Raw genomic sequence first — 22,911 nt, 5'->3', positions numbered from 1 at the left:
CACATATGCATCATATATTTTTAACATGAGTACTTCAAATTATACTTAAGCAGTTCTTAACAATCTTGCATCAGATTATATCCCTTGTTGCTTACTATGCATTCCTACTTTTCGTTCCTGTTCTTTACTACTGCTTACTCAAGTTTTTTTTCTAACTTTATCCTCAGATATAGTATATTTGAGTCATGCCATTCCAGTAACAGGCACATACATGTTTAGATTTCATACGGTGCCATTTTAGCAGATGTGCCTGTGTGATGTATTTGATATCGACAAAAGTCTTCATTGACAGGACCGGTACAAAATTGCACCCAGACCAATCCCTCGGTCCAGGAACAACTATCCAGGTTACGGGTAAATAAAATTTAAAAAGTCCCGAATTAGCAGTTCTTTGGATGTTGTTCTCCAAGTTCTCTGGATGTTGTGCTCAGCGTGTATAATGGATTATTGAAGCACAGATGATCTACAAAAAAAAAAATAATAATAATAATTTTCCCTACCAAAAATCTTCTTGTTCCGTAAAAACTCCAAACATGGACTGCAATCGTAAACTCGAAATATCCGGTGAAGTACAATGATCAAGATGATGATGGAAGCCAGTTCTACACGTATACTTCGACTGATGTGATTTGAACTGACGATTGTTGCCTATGATTTAACCAAGCCTTTCATTCGAAAGAAGTGTTCTGAAGTTTATGGCAATATTACGTATTTTTCCTACTTGCATTTGATGGCATCTTGACCATTGGGACTTCTGCGTCCCCAGACTCCTGGTTGTCTGGCTTGATAAAATTTTCTCTATACACAACAGAGATGATACAATTGCTTCAGAAACATTCTCGCATTTTTGTCGATACGTGTAAAAAACTTGCATTTGGTAAAACCATAGTATACATGGAAAAATAAATTGTTGGCGAGAGAATCATAGAAGGCGTTGAAAGAAAAGAGTTTAAAGAGCAGATGTGAAATCACAAATGCTCCACACAAAAAATGTATCCATGGGTGTGGGAAATAATGTTACCATGGAAACGGTAGGAGTCGCTACCAACTAAAATTTGTATAGCTATATCACAAATCATAAACATACATCATATATCACGGAACGGAAAGAAATCAGAAAAATGGTGATTTGACCAAAACTAAATAAATAATAGAGATGACCCTCCGTGCGGTGAGTTGTGACAGTACGTCAGGGAGAAACGTCAAACAGAGGTGTTGTTCTTGCGCAAGAAAGTGAAAAATTTTCCCTTGCTGCTCCGGGGTTGTCCGGTTTTTCTGCATTTAAGAAACTCCAGAAATTCGTGGCTTGTGGACAAAATGTCGACGTATCTTGCTCTTCGAGCGATTCTTAGCCCGAGTAAGTGTTTTCGGCGTCACAAAACTTGTACCGTTGCATGTTTTCAATCGGCTTGCATATGGATTGTTTTCCTATGCGTAAAGTGAGGTTAATTCGGTAATCAACCCATTGTTTCTGTCCCATTTCAGTCGCCCGCAAGACGGTTGCACAGATTCTCTCCGCCGGCAATGGTTTGAACGCTGTGCGAAATGCATCGCCGGCTATCCGTGCCGTACCGGTAAGGTTTTACGCCGAAAAGGAAGTGTTCAAAAGGGACAAACCACACTGTAATGTCGGCACGATTGGGCATGTCGACCACGGCAAGACAACACTCACCGCAGCCATCACGAAGGTGCTGGCAGATAAGGATCTGGCGGAGAGCAAAAAATATACCGATATCGATAATGCGCCGGAAGAGAAGGCGCGAGGTATTACGATCAATGTTGCTCACATTGAGTATCAAACGGAAAACCGTCACTACGGTCACACCGATTGTCCCGGGCATGCAGATTACATTAAGAACATGATCACCGGTACGGCCCAGATGGATGGTGCGATATTGGTGGTGGCCGCTACGGACGGTGCCATGCCGCAGACGCGAGAACATTTGCTGTTGGCGAAACAAATTGGTGTTAACCACATAGTGGTGTTTATCAACAAGGTGGATGCGGCCGATCAGGAAATGGTTGATCTGGTGGAGATGGAAATCCGTGAGCTTATGTCGGAGATGGGCTTTGATGGTGATAACGTCCCGGTCATTAAGGGGTCGGCACTGTGTGCGCTGGATGGTCGTGAACCCGAAATAGGAGCTAATGCCGTAATGAAGCTGCTAGAAGAGGTAGACAAATACGTGCCGACACCGGTACGCGAGCTGGACAAACCATTCCTGTTGCCGGTTGAATCGGTGCACAGCATTCCCGGCCGTGGTACGGTCGTAACGGGCCGCCTGGAGCGTGGCATGTTGAAGAAAGGTCAGGAGTGTGAGTTTGTCGGCTACAACAAGGTAACATTTGGTGATGGGACACACCACAAACGGGAAAGATTTGTAATCGTTTGTTTCATTTCCTCCAGGTCATAAAGTCAACCATCACCGGTATTGAGATGTTTCACAAAATTCTCGAAGAGGCACATGCCGGCGATCAGCTCGGTGCATTGGTGCGTGGCATCAAGCGTGACGATATCAAGCGCGGTATGGTGATGTGCAAACCGGGCACCATGAAAGCGAACGATAACTTCGAAGCCCAGGTGTACATCCTGAGCAAAGACGAGGGCGGTCGGCATAAGCCGTTTACCAGCTTCATCCAGCTGCAGATGTTCTCACGTACGTGGGACTGTGCAACGCAGGTGCAGATCCCCGGCAAGGACATGATTATGCCGGGCGAAGATGCCAAACTGCAGCTGCGGCTGATGCGACCGATGGTGCTGGAACAGGGTCAACGGTTTACGTTGCGCGACGGACATATAACGCTGGGTACGGGTGTGGTAACGAAGTTGCTAGCGCCACTTACGGAAAAGGAGCGACTTGCCCTTACCGAGGGTAAGAAGGCACGTGAAAAAGCTGCCAGTGGTAAGGCGTAATTGGGGGAAACTGGTCCAGGGGAGGCGTGATTAAGCTAAGGAACAAACAAGAAATGTAAGCTAGTTATCTAGACGGAAATACAATTTGCGAAAGCCAATTGTTCTGTAATCAGCCTGTTTTGTCACATCCGAAAGTTTGACGAATCCGCGTTTCGCGTGATCGATCCTTCAACTTCTGGTACAGCGCATTGATCACGTTCAGGCACCGTTGCCGGACGCAGTACGGCAGGTGAATATTGTTCTCCGTTCCGGTTAGAAGCACATTTTTCAACCGTTGCATTCTCGTTTCGATGATCGTAACGTCTTCCTGCGATGTCTCATTTTGCTGCGCGTCCTGTTGCAGCTGGCTAATGTCGTTTTGGATTTGTGCGCCCAGGAAATGGACCTTTTCGGCAGCTGGTCCAGCAATTCCGTGAAATGTAAACCATCCATTCTTCGACTGCGACACATTCGTTATGGCAAAGTCGCGCAATTCCCCCGTGTTTGTGGCGTGCGTCCCACAGCAAAGTTCCCGCGATACATCACCGATCGACACAACCCGCAGACCCCGGTCGGGATAGGTTTCTCCCGGGACCGTCGTAATTGTTGCGAAATCGAGATCGTTTGCATTGCACACTACCACACTGATCGGTTTATTCCGCTTGATTAACGATCGTATTTCAGTCTCGATCGTAGCTATTTGGTCTAGCGTTATCTTTTCTCCACTGATGGCGAGCTCCAGCCGGAAGCCCCGTTCGGAAACGGCATTGGAACGTTGACACATTGGCAGTGGGACCATTCGGGCATTGTCCACCAGATTCGCAGTAGAAATTGCTATGATCCATTACGATGTGCCACTGGTCACGGGTATCATCTTCCAGCAGCAGACTAACGTGCGCTTTGCATGGTGCGACCTCATATGTGCCCTTCTCTTGGAAAACGGAAAACCGTCACTACGGTCACACCGATTGTCCCGGGCATGCAGATTTCTTTAAGAACATGACCATGGATGGTGCGATATTGGTGGTGGCCGCTACGGACGGTGCCATGCCGCAGACGCGAGAACATTTGCTGTTGGCGAAACAAATTGGTGTTAACCACATGGTGTTGTTTATCAACAAGGTGGATGCGGTCGATCAGGAAATGGTCGATGGGCTTCGATGGTGATAATGTCCCGGCCATTAAGGGATCGGCACTGTGTGCGCTGGATGGTCGCGAACCGGAAATAGGAGCTAATGCCGTAATGAAGCTACTGGATAAGGGAGAAAAATACGTGCCGACACCGATACGCGAGCTGGACAAACCATTCCTGTTGCCGGTTGAATCGGTCGGTGCCTTGGTGCGTGAAAAAGCTGCCAGTGGTAAAGCGAATTTAGGGGAAACTGGTCCAGGAGAGGCGTGATTAAGCTAAGGAACAAACCAGAAATGTAAGCTAGTTATCTAGACGGAAATACAATTTGCGAAAGCCAATTGTTCTGTCATCAGGCTATTTCGCCACATCCGAAAGTTTGGCGAAACCGCGTTTCTATCCGCAAATGAATCGAATGAACTACATGATTAAAACAAAACAAAATCAACTTGCGATCAACTTTATTTCACCTGCGATCGGCCAACACTAATGGAAATTTTCATCCGCGTAAGTCCTGGCCGCAAGCAACGCATTTTCCAGCGTTGCCTCGAAATGCATCATCTTCACCTTGCGCGCCTTCATGTTGCACACTTCGGCCGCATTCTGTCCCTTCGGTGCGGCTGTTTGTGCCTTGAACGTTCGTGCAACCTCTGCCAGCCACCGTTCTGCGTTGCAACGTTCCGTAACCATTGCCGGTGGAATAGTTGCACGAGCCTTCACCTGATTGTCCGTGATGCTAACTACCAAAATCGGACGATCCGTACAGTATCGAGTGGCTTTACTGAGCTGCACCTCCTCCAGAATGATGGAACACTCGAGAAAGTGAACGATAAACCGATCGCTAGTGGCCGTTTTCTGTTCCATCAGATTGCGCATCTCAATGTCGATCAACTCCCGGAGCGATTCGCGTGATCGATCCTTCAACTTCTGGTACAGCGCATTGATCACGTTCAGGCACCGTTGCCGGACGCAGTACGGCAGGTGAATATTGTTCTCCGTTCCGGTTAGAAGCACATTTTTCAACCGTTGCATTCTCGTTTCGATGATCGTAACGTCTTCCTGCGATTTCTCATTTTGCTGCGCGTCCTGTTGCAGCTGGCTTATGTCGTTTTGGATTTGTGCGCCCAGGAAATGGACCTTTTCGGCGGCTGGTCCAGCAATTCCGTGAAATGTAAAGCATCCATTCTTCGATTGCGACACATTCGTTATGGCAAAGTCGCGCAATTCCCCCGTGTTTGTGGCGTGCGTCCCACAGCAAAGTTCCCGCGATACATCTCCGATCGACACAACCCGCAGACCCCGATCGGGATAGGTTTCTCCCGGGACCGTCGTAATTGTTGCGAAATCGAGATCGTTTGCATTGCACATTACCACACTGATCGGTTCATTCCGCTTGATCAACGATCGTATTTCATTCTCGATCGTAGCTATTTGGTCTAGCGTTATCTTTTCTCCACTGATGGCGAGCTCCAGCCGGAAGCCCCGTTCGGAAACGGCACTGGAACGTTGACACATTGGCAGTGGGACCATTCGGGCATTGTCCACCAGATTCGCAGTAGAAATTGCTATGATCCATTACGATGTGCCACTGGTCACGGGTATCATCTTCCAGCAGCAGACAAACGTGCGCTTTGCATGGTTCGACCTCATATGTGCCCTTCTCTTGGAAAACGGAAAACCGTCACTACGGTCACACCGATTGTCCCGGGCATGCAGATTATATTAAGAACATGACCATGGATGGTGCGATATTGGTGGTGGCCGCTACGGACGGTGCCATGCCGCAGACGCGAGAACATTTGCTGTTGGCGAAACAAATTGGCGTTAACCACATGGTGTTGTTTATCAACAAGGTGGATGCGGCCGATCAGGAAATGGTCGATGGGCTTCGATGGTGATAATGTCCCGGTCATTAAGGGATCGGCACTGTGTGCGCTGGATGGTCGCGAACCCGAAATAGGAACTAATGCCGTAATGAAGCTACTGGAAGAGGTAGCCAAATACGTGCCGACACCGGTACGCGAGCTGGACAAACCATTCCTGTTGCCGGTTGAATCGGTCGGTGCCTTGGTGCGTGAAAAAGCTGCCAGTGGTAAAGCGAATTTGGGGGAAACTGGTCCAGGAGAGGCGTGATTAAGCTAAGGAACAAACCAGAAATGTAAGCTAGTTATCTAGACGGAAATACAATTTGCGAAAGCCAATTGTTCTGTCATCAGGCTATTTCGCCACATCCGAAAGTTTGGCGAAACCGCGTTTCTATCCGCAAATGAATCGAATGAACTACATGATTAAAACAAAACAAAATCAACTTGCGATCAACTTTATTTCACCTGCGATCGGCCAACACTAATGGAAATTTTCATCCGCGTAAGTCCTGGCCGCAAGCAACGCATTTTCCAGCGTTGCCTCGAAATGCATCATCTTCACCTTGCGCGCCTTCATGTTGCACACTTCGGCCGCATTCTGTCCCTTCGGTGCGGCTGTTTGTGCCTTGAACGTTCGTGCAACCTCTGCCAGCCACCGTTCTGCGTTGCATCGTTCCGTAACCATTGCCGGTGGAATAGTTGCACGAGCCTTCACCTGATTGTCCGTGATGCTAACTACCAAAATCGGACGATCCGTACAGTATCGAGTGGCTTTACTGAGCTGCACCTCCTCCAGAATGATGGAACACTCGAGAAAGTGAACGATAAACCGATCGCTAGTGGCCGTTTTCTGTTCCATCAGATTGCGCATCTCAATGTCGATCAACTCCCGGAGCGATTCGCGGGATCGATCCTTCAACTTCTGGTACAGCGCATTGATCACGTTCAGGCACCGTTGCCGGACGCAGTACGGCAGGTGAATATTGTTCTCCGTTCCGGTTAGAAGCACATTTTTCAACCGTTGCATTCTCGTTTCGATGATCGTAACGTCTTCCTGCGATTTCTCATTTTGCTGCGCGTCCTGTTGCAGCTGGCTTATGTCGTTTTGGATTTGTGCGCCCAGGAAATGGACCTTTTCGGCGGCTGGTCCAGCAATTCCGTGAAATGTAAAGCATCCATTCTTCGATTGCGACACATTCGTTATGGCAAAGTCGCGCAATTCTCCCGTGTTTGTGGCGTGCGTCCCACAGCAAAGTTCCCGCGATACATTACCGATCGACACAACCCGCAGACCACGATCGGGATAGGTTTCTCCCGGGACCGTCGTAATTGTTGCGAAATCGAGATCGTTTGCATTGCACACTACCACACTGATCGGTTCTTTCCGCTTGATTAACGATCGTATTTCAGTCTCGATCGTAGCTATTTGGTCTAGCGTTATCTTTTCTCCACTGATGGCGAGCTCCAGCCGGAAGCCCCGTTCGGAAACGGCACTGGAACGTTGACACATTGGCAGTCGGACGATTTTTCGTACGGTTGCGTTTAGCAAATGCGTTGCTGTATGGTGCACAGTAAGTTGTGTCCGTCGATTTGCATCCACCTGCAAAACAACTTGATCGCCAATGGAAGGTGTCACATTCGGTTGTTTCGCGATTGAATGGACAATAAATCCATTGTGATCGGAAACGTTGACTATATCGAATGATTGTTCACTCCCAGAACCAACTCCCACTGTTAGCCGTCCCGTATCGCTCTGTTGACCACCAGATTCGCAGTAGAAATTGCTATGGTCCGTTACGATGTGCCACTGGTCACGGGTATCATCTTCCAGCAGCAGACTAACGTGCGCTTTGCATGGTGCGACCTCATATGTGACCTTCTCTTGATTAAATGCATAATTGTACCTACGTTCCGTTCGTGTTGGTTTTAAGCTAGTGCTATCGATCGATTCCTTGAGGTTTTGATATGCGGAAAGACGTGTCTCCAGCTTGGTGGCTATCTCATTCTTAAACCCATCCTTCAGCTCACAAACGTATCGCTCGTAGTCCCGGAAGTCGAGCGAAAATTTCATCATTTGTCCCAGTTTGATGAGCAATTCTTCGTCCAATCCGTACGTGTCGTACATTTTGTGAATAATCGGCCCATTCAGATGGGTTGGTTTCGTTTGCAAGAGTTCCTTTATGGCACCGGGGAGGCCCGCGTGTTCCAGCACTTCTGATTCTTCCAGTTGTGGAAATTGCTTCAGCAGCGTGTTCGTTTCGGTGGATCGTTTAGAGCTTAGCGTGCTATACGCGTGTTGCTCGTGTTCGATTATTTGTAACACACTGCAAATATTTCGTCCCATCTCGGGGTACACATCGCCAAGAATTTCCACCACGCTGGGGATAGTTTCGCGCAGTAGATCCGGACAGCCAAAGGTACGATTAGCCAGGGCAAGGGATTTGCGAATAATACGCCGCAATTTGTGACTGCAATAATAATTCATGTTAATCTTTGGCATGTTACGCGTATCACAGTAGTTTGTGTACTGCGTACTTACTTCTGGGAGGGAAACATTCCGTCAGCTAAACAGGCCGTAATCATTCGACTATGATCAGCCATAATTCGATAAGCAGTATCAAGCTCGTAGTGGTTATCGCTACGCAGGAAGCTGCCTCGGTAAGGTTCCAATTTTGTCACCTATAGATACGAATAATATCGGCGCTTCAGCTTCTCTCAATCGTTATGGTATTAGTTCTAATGCGTGCTTTACCTTCTGTATACGGCCAAAGATCGGTTCGAACAGATCCGTATCGTAATTGCTTAACTTTCCCTGCAAATGAGCAACAACCCGTTCCAGACCCATTCCCGTATCCACGTGATGATGAGGTAGATTACGTATCACGCCGTCCTCAAGCGAACGGTTGTATTGTATAAACACAATGTTCCAAATTTCGGTAAGATCCGGCACACCGGCATTTACCAAGTGATGTCTTGCTTTTGTATTTTTAAACTCGTCTGAAAGATCCAGATGTATCTCTGTGCATGGACCGCAGGGACCCGAATTTCCCATCTCCCAGAAATTGTCCCGTGCACCGAAAGGAAGAACACGGTCCGCTGGAATCCTGGATTTGAACAATCAACATTAGTACAGAGTTGATATTGAGAGTTGTTAGCTTACCCCAAACTCAGCCAAATTTCTCGACATTCTTCATCCGCCTGCAGGTTCAGGGATTCATCTCCCCCGAAGTACGTTACATACACACGCTCCATATCAATGCGGTACACATTCTTCAGCAAATCAAAAGCCATTTGGCACGCTTCGCGCTTAAAATAATCCCCAAACGACCAATTGCCAAGCATCTCGAAAAACGTGTGATGATAGCTATCCGTACCAACGACCGATAGATCGTTATGTTTGCCGCCCACCCGTACACACTTCTGTGAATTGACCGCCCGTTGGCAGGGCCGATCCGCGGTGCCTAGGAAGACATTTTTGAACTGGTTCATGCCGGCATTCACAAATGCGATCGTGCTATCGTTGAAGGGTATCAAAGAGCTCGATCGTATCAGCTGATGGTTGTGTTTGACGGTGAAGTAGTCTATAAACTGACGGCGGATCTCTTTCGAACTGGGTCCTGGGCTGCTAACTGAAACATAGCGCACCTGACCAATCGGATAGTGGATGAAATAGTTCCGGAACAGTACTTTCGAGCGAAAACACAATCGGAGAGCCATTGTTTTGAATGGATCCTAGTCTGGATATTATACAACACCGGTTCGGTGGGATGTAGAACCGAGTTGACACATTTGCAGGTTATGATTGTTTGTTTACATTCCTGTCAGAACGGAACAGTGGGCTATGGTTGTTAAACGTAACAGAAATCAAAAATTAAGTTTAATAAAGTTTGATAAAAAATTGTGAAATGTAAAATAAATCACCCAAAAATATCTTGTTATCCCTTTTCGCTAGTTGCTAAAGTTTTTCTTTTGTTTACGTATTTTTCAACAGAAAATTAGAATTATCTGCTGCATGGGCACACCAATGCTCGCTCGTCGCCATGACACCAACCAACAACAACAGCAAGCCATATTTTGACATATGTTGATGCTCGAATGGAAAACTAGACGCCAACTCTTCGACCAAGTGAAAAATCTGGAAAAGTTTAATTGTAGTTTACCCGTGGACCTCCTTGAGTTCCTGCTGTAGTCCCGTGTGTAGGTTGTGGCTTAAAAACGAAGGAGTAGTCCAGAAACAGATCACAAAATGCATCGTCGTGGTGGAAAAAGAATTCGTATGAACGATCCTCCTGTGGAGTACGAGGAACCGGAGCAGATGTATCAACAGTAAGTTGGTTGTTTTGTGAGAGTTTGTTCCGTTATTATTCAACTTTGCATTTTTTTATTTTTCAAATTTGTGTGATAAGTGAGCCGCTGAATGAAAGTTGGTCATCAGGAGGCCACGATGATGCTGCCCATCCGGAAGAAACGGGTGAACCTTCCCGCGGAAGAATGACGCGATTGCGTGCACGCGGAGGCGTTCCACTCAAAGCTCCCATCATCGAGGATGACGACGAGGACGATTTTTTCGCCAAGGACCAACATCACAAGAAGCGCAAGGCACCTCGCAAACCGCGAGAAACAGCCCCAAAAGAACATCACGAGAAGCCGCCCAGGGTGTATCGTGAGCGCGAGGAGCGTGAAGAACGCGTCGTCGTAACGGACCGTGAAAGTACGACCGACGAATCGAGTTTGTACTACATATTGCGTAACTCCAAACTTCCAATTACCACCATTGTGGACGATTGGATTACGCGGTATAAGTTGGACAAGGATTCGGCCCTGATTGCGCTAATGAATTTTTTCGTTCATGCAAGTGGCTGCAAAGGCAAAATTACGCCCGAGATGCAGCAGGGCATGGAGCACACGGCAATTATTCGCAAAATGACGGAAGAGTTCGACGAAGACAGCCATGAGTACCCGCTGATGATGTCGGGACAGCAGTGGAAGAAGTTCAAAATGAACTTTTGCGACTTTGTGCAGACGCTCGTTAAGCAGTGTCAGTATTCCATCATTTACGATCAGTTTCTGATGGATAATGTAATTTCTTTGCTGACTGGACTGTCCGATTCACAAGTGCGAGCGTTCCGTCACACCGCCACGTTGGCCGCCATGAAGCTAATGACAGCTCTGGTGGATGTAGCACTGCTGGTTTCCATCCAGTTCGACATGGCGGCCCGGCAGTACGAAACTGAACGAACGAAACCGCGTGAAAAGCGGGCCACGGAGCGGCTCGATTCGCTGATTTCACGCCGGGGCGAGCTGGAGGAGAACATGGATGAGATAAAGAACATGCTGACGTATATGTTCAAGTCCGTGTTTGTCCATCGGTACCGCGACACGCTGCCTGACATTCGGGCCATTTGCATGTCAGAGATTGGCATTTGGATGATGAAGTTTTCGTCTAACTTTTTGGATGATTCATATCTGAAGTACATCGGTTGGACACTGCATGATAAAGTTGGCGATGTACGACTGAAGTGTCTCCAGGCCTTGCTGCCACTGTACGAGAACGAGGAGCTCAAGGCGAAACTTGAGCTGTTTACTTCAAAATTCAAAGATCGTATCGTGGCGATGACGCTGGACAAGGAATACGAAGCGGCTGTACACGCGGTAAAGCTGGTTATCAACATTCTCAAGTAAGTGTAACTTCAAATCGAATGCATATTATGTAAGGAGGTATCATAAAAATGGCTAACGATTGGCTTTTTCTGTTCCTAGGAGTCATCAAGATATTTTGACCGATAAGGATAGTGAAATCGTGTATGAGTTGGTGTACTCTTCGCACCGTGGAGTCGCTCAAGCGGCAGCCGAATTTTTAAACGTGCGCCTCTTCTGTCAGGATCCCAATGCACCGCCTGTATACACAAGACGGGGCAAGATGCGTCTGCCAAATACGCCGCTCATTCGCGATTTGGTGCAGTTCTTTATTGAATCGGAATTACATGAGCACGGTGCTTATTTGGTCGACTCATTCATCGATAACAATCCGATGCTAAAAGACTGGGAATGCTACACGGATCTGCTGCTGGAAGAGCCGGGACAGCAGGAAGAAATGCTGGACAACAAACAGGAGTCGACGTTGATCGAAATTATGGTCAGTGCTGTGCGTCAATCGGCGACGGGAGAACCGCCGGTTGGGCGCGGTAGCAGCCGTAAGATGACGCTGAGCGCAAAGGAAATCAAGCAGGTGCAGGACGATAAGCAACGTTTGACGGAACATTTCATTCAAACGTTGCCACTGCTGCTGCACAAGTACAGCGCGGATGGAGAGAAGCTAACGAACTTGTTAGCAATTCCGCAGTACTTTGACATTGAGCTTTTTACCACCACGCGGCAGGAGTCGAATTTGCAGGCGTTGCTCGATAAAATGACACACGTCATGTCGACTCACGTCGATAGGGAAGTGTTGGAGACGTGTGCGAAAACGCTTGAATTTCTGTGCACTGAGGGCAGTGCCATATACACCCGTTGCGATGTAGTACGGTCGAATGTGATCGAAGAATGCGTCACACGGTACAGGGAAGCGATTGACGATTATCGTACGCTGATTGCCGGCGATGAGGTACCGAATGAGGATGAGGTCTACAATGTAAGCATTTCGCTGAAGAAGGTGTCGACACTGTACGCCAGTCACAATCTCAATCCGTGGAATTTGTTCGATTCGCTGTACCAAGACATTGAGGAGCGAATCGGAGACAAGTCTCCCGAGACGAGCATTCCGAAGGATGCGCTCGTTTACTGCATCGAGGCGTGCTTTTTCTCCATCAACTGGGGCTTGAACCACCTGGAGACGACGAGGGATCGCACGCAGGTGGCGCAGGAATCGCACGAATTGGGGAGAAATTTGCACAAATATCTGAATGCCTGTAATCACCTCGTTCGGTATGATCGTGAATCGTCCGTCCAGGAGGCTGCGTTTATGTCGATATGCGATCTGTTGGTTGTGTTTTCCGACCAGCTGCAAAGTAACGGTGACGAAAACATACAATCGTTGGTGCATTCGCCAAACGAGGAACAACAGCAGCTGCTGAACCAATTCGTCCAGACGACGGTGTTTGCGACGGAGCAGGAAGAAGGGCTTGACGAAACGCGTATCGAGGAGCTGCATAAACGTCGAAGTTTCCTTGCGGCCTACTGCAAATTGATCGTCTACAATATTCTTCCGATTAAGGCAGCGGCAGACATTTTTAAACACTATTTACGGGTAGGTTATTTTTCTTTACCGATCCTGAATGTCTAGAAGGTTTTACAATCTCTGGTTCATATTTTTAATTACAGCACTACGATGAGTACGGTGACATCATCAAAACCACCTTGGGTAAAACCCGCGAAATCAACAAACTTAATTGTTCGATGACAATGTGCCTGAGCCTGGTAACAATGTTTAAGGAACAGCAGGAACTGTCACCAGATGGGCGAGTTTCACGATCGTCGCAAGAGTTCCAAGACCTGAAAGAGCTGGCGAAACGGTTTGCCCTCTCGTTCGGGTTGGACGCGGTAAAGAACCGGGAAGCTATCACCGTATTTCACCGTGCGGGCATTCATTTTGCCGTAACATCTTCCAATGAAGAGCAGGATGATCCTTCCGCCCCACCACCGTGCATCGCGTTTCTGGAAGTGTTAGCCGAATTGACAAACAAATTAATTAAACAGGACAAGAAATTGATGTACGTATGACGGTTATGGATTGAGCGAAATAGTATAGCTAATATATTTGTTTTTGTCTTGTTTAGCCTAAACTTCCTGGACCGTCGTCTTAAGTCAGGTATTCCTTCGAGTCGCTCTGAGGACTGGCAACCACTGGTAACCTACCGGAACTCGTTACTGCACGGAGAAACAGAACAAATACCTGTTACCGCCAAGCGTGCGTACACAAGAAAGAAGAAGGATGCTGATCACGATGAGGACGACGATCATGACGACGATGACGAGGATTACGTCGGTTAATCAATAACTCGATGGGAATATTTATTTTAATTTTTTTTATGAATTGTACAAGCGGTTGATCCGGCTAGAAATATAATAAGTGTCGTATTTTATCTTCCTCTAAACCGCTTCCGGTGCTTCCGGTGTAAGGTAAGAGAAGTTTTGAATATGCTTAGGTAGACATCACTCATGAAGAAAACCATTAAATCGATGATGTTTTTTGTCAGCAATATAGAACAGAAATTAGAATAGAAGTGCAAGCACCGCAGTGGAGTCCCCTGGTAGCTCTAACCGAAAAGAACTATTTTCCATCCTTCACCATGTGACTTATGTTCAACGTGGTAAACATGAGCAGTAAACTAGCGTTCGGGGAGTTTTCCCTCACAGTAGCTGATAATTTATAGTACATTAAATTATGTCAATAATTGTAATTACAACCTACAGACGAAATATAAAACTTTAATACACAACCGATGTGTGGAGTGGATTTCATCTTTGATGTGACACATCCTTTAATTCAAAAAGGACGAAACGTTGTGCTAGACCTGTTCCAGCCATACATGCAGCCCATACCCATCGTCCCCCTTAGGGAATACACCAAATGCTAATCCAATTGCTCCAGAGCAAACGTTCAGCATGGGTTCTGCGTTTGGCAAGGAAAAGAAATCATTTCAACCGGTCATTTCTTTTCATCTCCGAAAGGGTAATAGGGTATCCAAACGAACCCTAACACAGGTTAGTTATCATTTCGTCTTATGAGTACGCACTGCTGTAAATAGTTCGCCCAAAACCATTGCTGGTTTGCAGCACATGTGCGGAATGATGAAGCAAGCTTTGTTGAATTTATCATAAAGCAGATAGATCATCGCCAATCGCTGTCAGCAATTCCCCCTTTTGGGTCTGGTGCTTGACTACGGCATGATGATGGTAAATAATAAATTCCAAGTGGAAGTAATTAACTTTAATCTTCATTGTCACTAGAGCAAATTATAACTCCAGCCGATGGATGGGATGGCATGCAGCAAGAAAACATCTTCTCCGGCTGGCGGCGGACGATGGTTTTACCTTGACCTAATAAATAATGGATACCGATCGAGACGGTTGATTATGCCGAGAATTATTGGACAAGCAAATGCAGCGATGGACAGTAATGAGGGTACGTTGTGCTGGACGAAGCTAAATCCGTTTGCATGTAACTGATTGCTTCATTAACATATCTACAGGTAGTGGTAAAGTTTTCAGGAAACATTCTTAGTTAACAGTTACACACTGCCACTAAGTGTAACAGCTGGAGTAACAGTTGGAATTTTCAAATGGGGAATTATTGGAAATTAGACAGAAATTGGTCTGTCCAGTTAATTCAATGTATAGTAGCAAACTTTATCTAGCAGGCTGTTGCAATTTCCGACCGAATCATCAGTTCACAATCTGATTCTTAACAAGATTATACACTCAACGAAGGAAATCAAACGATGTCTAAAGAAAGCTGTTGGTGGGCGGTGTGTAACGATTGTTATAATTCCAGAAAGATAGAACCACCCAACTAAAGAAGTCCCGTCCCGTTTGCCGTGGAGGTTTACGGCCCCGTTCACACGATTACCATATCCCAGCGGACCGAAAAACCACACCCGGGAACTCATTTTAAACTTCTTTAAAGATAAATAACGCAGTTGGTGAAAGCTAGAACCAGCTATCCCCTAGCCAACAAGAAAAAAAAAGGAATCCAAAACTAACCAGTTCGTGTTGGGTTAAGATCGTTATCCGGTGGACCGTCGTTCAAAAAATCGCACCTCACAGTGGTTCCGGTTTGGTAGAAACAAAAGCTGTTTGCTTTTGCTTTATCTTTCATTCGCTGATGAGTAGCGTAGTATTAGGGCTCATTCATTTATTACGTAACGCAAAAATTGGTAATTTTCCACCGCCTACCGACCCACACCCACCACCCTCCCACCCTATGGTAATGAAACGTAACATTAGACGCAACTACCCTCTATTAATTACGTTACATTTCGTTGACCCTCACCCTTCGTTTATTTTTTTTTAAATTTCATTCTTCTTTAATCTATACAGCTACGATACTTCATAAACAATTATTGTTTTCAGGCTTCAAGATATCAATTTACCCGGAAGATGCTTCAAATCCAAGTGCACAATCACCACAGATCACCACCGTCCCCTTAAAAAAACTTAAGAAGCTCGTTTGGGTGCTTACAACACATAGTACCATGGCAAATCGATGTAATCTATTAAGAACTAGTATTCGTGCGAACATAATTATTTATCAGTACAATTCCTTTCTTATTTATCTAGCAACCTTTCTTTTGCGTAGTTGACTTCTGTTAATGCTCATTATTAATTCACCTTTGTGACTATTTTTTTAATAAAACATAGATTTAAAAGCTCTAAAACATAACGATTGTAGAACTACATTTAACTACTACAATTTAACACCCAATGGAACATTAGAAATTTAGATTGTCAATAAAAAAATAATTTTGTTAGAAAAAGAGGGTTAAATTGAATTGATAAGCATCGTGAAATTCGGTACCATTAAAATCAACTATTTCAGCTGGTATGCTGACCTCAAACACGGCCATACAACTCTTCAAGCTCAGTACTTGACTTACGAGTCAATCACCGCCCCCTCCCCCAACCCCTAACAACGGTACGTAATAATTGAATGAGACCCTATCACATCTCACCTAGCCAACCATTTCTCACTTCGCATCTCTCGCATTCATCTCGCAACAAGGAGCGTTTCTCTTCGTATACGAGCACGTTTTCTCACGCAATAGCTCCCACACGAAAGTAGCTTTTGGAACGCGGACTGCTGTTGGGGTTCGACCAACAGCCGCACACTCGAAAGCTCTCAGATTTGCAGTGGTTTGCGTCGAGGAACGTCGTCCGAAGCTGTGTAGCGCTAGCGTGGTGGGTTTTGTCTACTTTACTACACACCGGTTGTTGTGTTGTGTTGTACAAGGAGCCGGTGCATCGTACACAGTTGGCTATTGGGAATTGAAACGAGATTGTGCGCGGCAAGATAAGATTGTGTTCTCGAAAGGAAATCCATTTACGACTAGTGCCGGTGGTAGTACATATGTTGTTGGTTGATTAGAAACACGTGATCGTGGATGGGCAGGTGGAAATTTAAACGTTTTAAAGCAACCCGCAGGAGAAGCGAAACTCGATGAAAATATTATTGTTCTAGGTAAGTAATTAAAATTATTATTCTTTCAATATTACCCATTTTACAGCCAAATCAACAGCCACTTCATTCCACACAGGGAACTCTATTTGTTTGCTCATTTAGAAGGCATTTCTACTCCCCTCCCTGACTGTGATCTCACTGTTTGTTTATTCTTTAACATCAAAAACCAGAACAACATGAACCACGACTCACTCCCACCCAGGACAACGTGTTCGAAGCGGCGCGGTGTACGTATCGGTTACAGGATACAGTATTGTGCAATGATTGGAATTTCTATTTCTGCCTGATCTGCATACAGCTCCACTCCGATCTGTGCGATAGACGTGCGTTTTTTTGTTGTTCCCAACGGCTATCAATACGCCGTTCGTCTCTGTTTGATTCTGTATCTTTTGCCCATCTTTGAACTCTGGATTGGAAATCCGATACAGTACAGTGGAGAGAGAGAGTGAGAGATAGTGAAAAAACGAAACACACAGAAAGTCCGTTCCTTTTCCCAATTAAAGGATCTGCTTGAAGTTCTTGTTGAGCCTGTTGTCGGCACTGTCGATGCCTGATCACTGTTCGAATGCTCAGCGTTATCACATTTCATGCACATTACATCCGGGGCCCTGTCTGTCTCAACTGTCTTCACTGTACGCGAGCTGTTCGATCGCTTCCGTGGCTGAGTGTGCAAACATTCTGCACGTTGACGTTTGATGGGTTGACGAACCGTTTTTCCCCCACCAAAGTGACCAAAAAGGGGGGAACCAAATAGGGAAAATCGACACGCTTTTAAACTGAGATCTAACAATAGCAATAGTGGGCTCCATGGATGGAATATGGTATGGTGGTACCATTATGCAACGGTTTGCAGAAAAGAACCGGTTCGATTCGCTTTCCCACGCAGGACGTGACCGAAATGGGTAAACGCAAGTTGCTGTGCGCTTGCAGATCGATCCCCGTCTGTACGTGTAAACATCATCGGTAAAGGATTGTGGCTAATGGGGGGGGTATTGTAGCTGAGCCGGTTTGCACGTGTGAGATGTAACTGGACCGAAGAGATGGATATTAAAAAAAAAATCAAGCCAATAAAACCAGGACAACACATTTTGTCGCTTGGTTTAAAATTAGAAATTGAATTTATGGCTACATCGCACGAAGTGGAGGACGATTTCCGGGGTGTAGTCGTCCAATTGGGGGATCCTTTTTCAAGCAGCAACCGATCAGTACCGTTTAAATCATCGGATGAGTCTATGGGAATAAAAAACTACACCCGTTAAAGCCACATTCTACAGCTGGTGCTTACTACCGGCACTTGATTCATCACAGGGAAAGGATGGGAACAAAATTTATCATCCGTGTCAACGACACGACCAGGGGAAAACGCGTCCGAGAACATAATAACTCGTGTGCGCTCCAATTATAAAGCTAACTGGATACTTTCAACCCTCCTTCGACACCGGACGATAAGCGTGAGGACGCTGAAACTGGACCACACTTGGTGTGTAACAAACCGTGCGGTAAGGTTTGCGCTATCCGAACTGTCCAAGCGGCTAAACCGTGAACCGTGCAGGATCCATCTCCCTCTCTTGGCGACAGTTGCTTTCCGCTGTATTTAGCTGGAAAACGCTGGAAATAGAACCGTTAAGAAACGGAACCCATGGTGGTGCCTCCACGTCCATTGAAAGTTGCCCCCCTTTTTTTGAAGAAGCACATTCCGGTTACAGGCGGAGTGACAGTAGCTGGACAGTTGTCCCATTTTAGGGGTGGATTGTTTATTAGGTGTCCCTTCCCTTTCCCAGATGGCTTGTCGCCGATGGCGTGACACCGAGAACGAACGAAGTGTCGTTTTGTTCCTGCCGTGTAAGGTGAGAACGCCATGTATCAATGCCTTCATAAGCACCGGGAGAGAAGCATTTCTTTTCAGGCGCATGCATGTATTCACGCTAGGGGAACGGGTGCATAAATGGGGGTGTGAGGTGGTGGTGGAAAGCAAAACACGTAGATAAGAAAGTTTAGTATTCCGACCATCCTGCAGGAACCGGAACCATTCCCCCTTCCTCGATGGTACCTCGGCCCACCACCAGGGGCGCCACCAACGTTTGCAGCGTGCGAGCAATGGAGACGCCCAGTACCTGGTGTGCTTATATTATTGTCTTATCTTTACCTCATAATCTGTCCCTTTTCTGGCTCGCCAGAGGAGGTGGGAAGTGTGCAAGACCATGGTGCTTGCATAAGTCAGCATTATGGTTGTGGAATGTACCGTGGGCATGCTGTAGGAATGCCGTTCGATAAATGTATGCAAAGATGAACAAGGGACAGGAACGTCGGTGGCTACACGGAACACGGTCAAACCTTTACGCATGGATTCGGTGCCACGCACAGTACAATTAGAATATGCGCAGCAAAATGGTGCAAATTCATTGCTCGTAAGCAGTTACGTTCCGTTTGTGTGATGTATATACAGTACGCATTCCCGGCCGGGGGTTTCCTGGGGTTTTTCTTCGCCAGGAGAAGTCTAAGTAATTGTTTACGTCTTTATGGCGATGAAACCCTTCGCGCCATCTTGCTTCGGGGGTTACTGTAAGGACTGTGCGTATGTAAACTGTACTTTACATTCATCGCTGTCATGTCACGTCGAAGCCATCCTGCGATGATTCTTCCTTCGGGCGGAAACATTCGAACCAAATAAAAGAAGGAAGGTTATCCCGTCCCGTCCCGTTCCCGAATTGGGTAGATATTTGCTGGAAGGCTTTGGGATGTATCGTATGAGTGGTATGAAACATACCAGCGCAAGTGAAGTGACACAATCGCTCTCGGTATAGAGCACACACAATCGTAGGTGATGGGAAACAAATAAAGCAGCGGATAGAGGATTTAAATTAAGTTACCAGCATACGCCAATATCCGGCAACAATTCTTTTCCTATTCATTTTCGATTTGATTTTTACTTTGTTGCTCACTTTCTCTCGGTGTTCGAATGTGCAGGACTCGTTAGGCAAAACCCAAAATATACACACCAATCGGGACAAAGCCGAGAAAACCCCCGTGGTGTGCGGGGTAACTCGGTTTGACAAAGGGCAAGCGAACAAAAAAAAAAAGGATCTCCATCGCCCTGTTGTGGTTTCGGGGGGCTGTTTATGGCTTTCTACCGATTCCCGGAATCACTCGATGGCCGTTTGTTAAATTTCCGGCCCGGGGTTATGGTGTTTTCGGTTGCATGATTGCCGGCGGTGCATTTTTTAGCCGCCCTTGCCCGGTTGTACCCGGCGAATGGCGCTTGACCGTGACGTCCGAGATGCGGGATATTCGGTTCCGGGCTAGTTCGTATGCTAATTCCCAATGTTCAAGATCTATTCCACATGCACACGCTTGGTCACTTTGGTGTGGGTTATTTTAAACCACGCTTTTAGTTTGTATCGTTCAAGGACACTTTGCAACTTTGTGGCTCAACTATATGGAACTGGAAGGGATGTATGGTGCCCGCCGGTGTAGTCAGATCGACCTGACATGATTGTTTAATAATTTAAGACATTCAAACGGGTTGAGCACCAAGTGGGCAGGGTTCACACACTGCCGGTGGTTTTGGGTGCAGTTGATGAATTATTTAGACACGCAGTGTGTAGCAAAACAATGGCACTTCCGAATAGCAATTCGCTGACAAAAACATGAGAACAGATTAATAATTTAAATTTCACCACCACCATGCTCAATTTAAATTCTATGCATGACCATCAGCAATTCCTTTCCCTTGGCATGCGCTGCTGCGGGAGATGTTTGGAAGATTTAATGGTCTCCTACCGGGTTCGGGCATTATGAACCTTTACAGCTGGCGGACCAAATTGGCGACAGACAAACCCGGGTCCCGGACCTGGTGGATAAAAACACATTTTAATTTAGTTTTATTCGTCCGAAAAAAAAAACGCTCTCAAGCACCACTTTTCGATATTGCTTTTATTTCACGAAAGTAGCTGACAAACAACCGTTCATTGATCTTTGACAGTTTGTTTGTCGTATGCCAAGTGACTTATAATTTTGTTCGCCCTCTCTCGAAAAAAACATTTCCCCCTCTCCCCTGGTACACGGAAAGTGCATCGGTGTACGTTCATGCGGATACGTGATCCGTGGCAAAACGAAAGGATCAATAGGGCAACCGGGTGGTTTAGGGGAGGGCCAGGAGAAAATGTCGGAAGGCGGAGATCAGAAAACTACCCTACTTTGGGCAAAAGTTTTGCCGTTTCGTATTGGACGCTGGAGGATGCCTGGTGGATGAACAATGTGATAGAAAACAAAATTAAAGCACATACACAATTGTAATGTACCGGGAAGGTTATGAAATCGGGCAAAAAGTGGGAAGAAATACAATTTTACCTTGTCAGGGACCAGGCGCCTCCATCGTTAGACATGCCGGTTGTTGAACGATCGAACGGGATAAAACGCGCAAACAGAAAAAAAAACGAACGCCATGGAAAGTTTCACACCTTTTGTATTGCCTTTCTTAAAAAGAAAGCAAGAGAGAAGTGAGTGAGAAAAAAAAATCGAATCACTCCCAAACTTTACCCCTTTTAAACATGGCAGTTAATTCAGGGTGCGAAATCGTTGTTTTTTTTCCCTGGAATTTGAACCAATATTATCACCATTGAAACACTTGTAGGAAATTGTGCCACAAAGTTAAATGCTGTGTAAAATTTTAATTTCAATTTATGGTATCAAGCTTTTGCACATACCAAAACACACACACACACACAGACTGTTGGATTTGCGGGATTTCATTTGCCAGCTTGCTGCGTGTGCTGCAAATTGTAGCTACTACGATGAACACTATCGCTTGTTTGGTCGCCCATCACCCAGCCTGCTTCGATTTGTGCCTTCAGCACACGGGCTTTCAGACGGATGTAGCCTTGGTAACGAGCGGCATTAATGTGTGTGTGCGTGAGTTTTTGCCGAAACAGCCGTTGGTCGCACGTGTAGCAAATGAGTAAATCGAGTGTTAAGCGGCACTAAACGTAAAAGGGTGAATTTCCATTTCGGGAAGGTAAAGTAAATGCAGAAAGGGGATGGGGAGGCAGAGGGTGGGAAGGTTGTATTTTCCCTCAAATAGTATATCCCACTTTTTGCAACCTCCTGCACACCGCCACCTCCAGAAAGTGGCATAATTTCGCCGTGGGTGAACTTTGCAGATTAACTTCTCCCAGCCAACATGCGATAGCGGTGAGACGAGGTGAGAAAAAACTCCATCTCACAAGCTTGTGGAGGGTGGTGTGAAGCGGAGCTTTTCCTCCACGGTTCCTTTACGCTCGCTCACAAGTCGATTGTCGAATCGCTTCAAACAGCGCCCCCAATCGCACGTCAATTAACAATCTAACTTAGCTCGTTCATAAGCTTCCCCACGGAAGGTACACATGCACACGCGCTGGTTAAGGGGTTGAAATGTGCCATTTTTCGCCCCCCCCCCCCCCCCCCCCTTTGTGATTCCCGCTTGGCACATTGGCACTTAGAAATGACGTGTTCCAGCAATTTCGGGATGGTTGGATGGCGGCGGTGACTGTTATATGAAAATGGTTATTTTATTCTTTTGCTATGCTAAATTGCACCCAGCGTAAAATTTCTTCATAATTGGGGGTGGTGGCACAAATCGTGTTCGATCCGGCTCCTCCCACTCCCATCGTGTTGCGTATGTTTGACGCAACATTTACGTTATTTGCTGTGATTTTCTTCTCTTTTCTGCGCGACCGACCGACCTGTTTGTTTGATCTTTTCTGATCTGTGCAAAAGAGCGTTGGCAGAATAAAATACGTACGTCCATATCGATCGATTCGTCATCCCGAGCCCAAAAAGGCTCATCAGTTCGAGCAAGCTATTTCATCTT

At 46.2% G+C, this 22,911-nt stretch overlaps 3 protein-coding genes across 3 annotated transcripts; 2 read left to right on the top strand and 1 right to left on the bottom strand.

The window, feature by feature from the left end:
• Window positions 1-1,205: 1,205 nt before the first annotated feature.
• Window positions 1,206-3,005, top strand: LOC128301213 (elongation factor Tu, mitochondrial). Its single transcript, XM_053037578.1, has 3 exons — window positions 1,206-1,357; window positions 1,486-2,339; window positions 2,408-3,005. The coding sequence occupies exons 1-3, from the start codon at window positions 1,318-1,320 to the stop codon at window positions 2,912-2,914; spliced, it is 1,401 nt and encodes a 466-aa protein (XP_052893538.1). The 5' UTR covers window positions 1,206-1,317; the 3' UTR covers window positions 2,915-3,005.
• A 3,305-nt stretch (window positions 3,006-6,310) lies between these two features.
• Window positions 6,311-9,608, bottom strand: LOC128305310 (alanine--tRNA ligase, mitochondrial). The gene is made up of 4 exons (XM_053042691.1): window positions 9,048-9,608; window positions 8,640-8,991; window positions 8,427-8,566; window positions 6,311-8,355 (listed from the first exon to the last, which is right to left on the bottom strand). The coding sequence occupies exons 1-4, from the start codon at window positions 9,602-9,604 to the stop codon at window positions 6,369-6,371; spliced, it is 3,036 nt and encodes a 1,011-aa protein (XP_052898651.1). The 5' UTR covers window positions 9,605-9,608; the 3' UTR covers window positions 6,311-6,368.
• Window positions 9,609-9,996: 388 nt separating this feature from the next.
• Window positions 9,997-14,317, top strand: LOC128302234 (cohesin subunit SA-1). The gene is made up of 5 exons (XM_053039008.1): window positions 9,997-10,213; window positions 10,294-11,565; window positions 11,648-13,133; window positions 13,208-13,596; window positions 13,663-14,317. Exons 1-5 carry the CDS (start codon window positions 10,134-10,136, stop codon window positions 13,874-13,876), a joined length of 3,441 nt encoding a protein of 1,146 aa, XP_052894968.1. The 5' UTR covers window positions 9,997-10,133; the 3' UTR covers window positions 13,877-14,317.
• Window positions 14,318-22,911: the final 8,594 nt, after the last annotated feature.

Source organism: Anopheles moucheti, chromosome 3, assembly GCF_943734755.1.
Source record: "Anopheles moucheti chromosome 3, idAnoMoucSN_F20_07, whole genome shotgun sequence".
NCBI classification, from domain to species: domain Eukaryota; kingdom Metazoa; phylum Arthropoda; class Insecta; order Diptera; family Culicidae; genus Anopheles; species Anopheles moucheti.
This window is presented reverse-complemented; position numbering and strand designations above follow the sequence as displayed.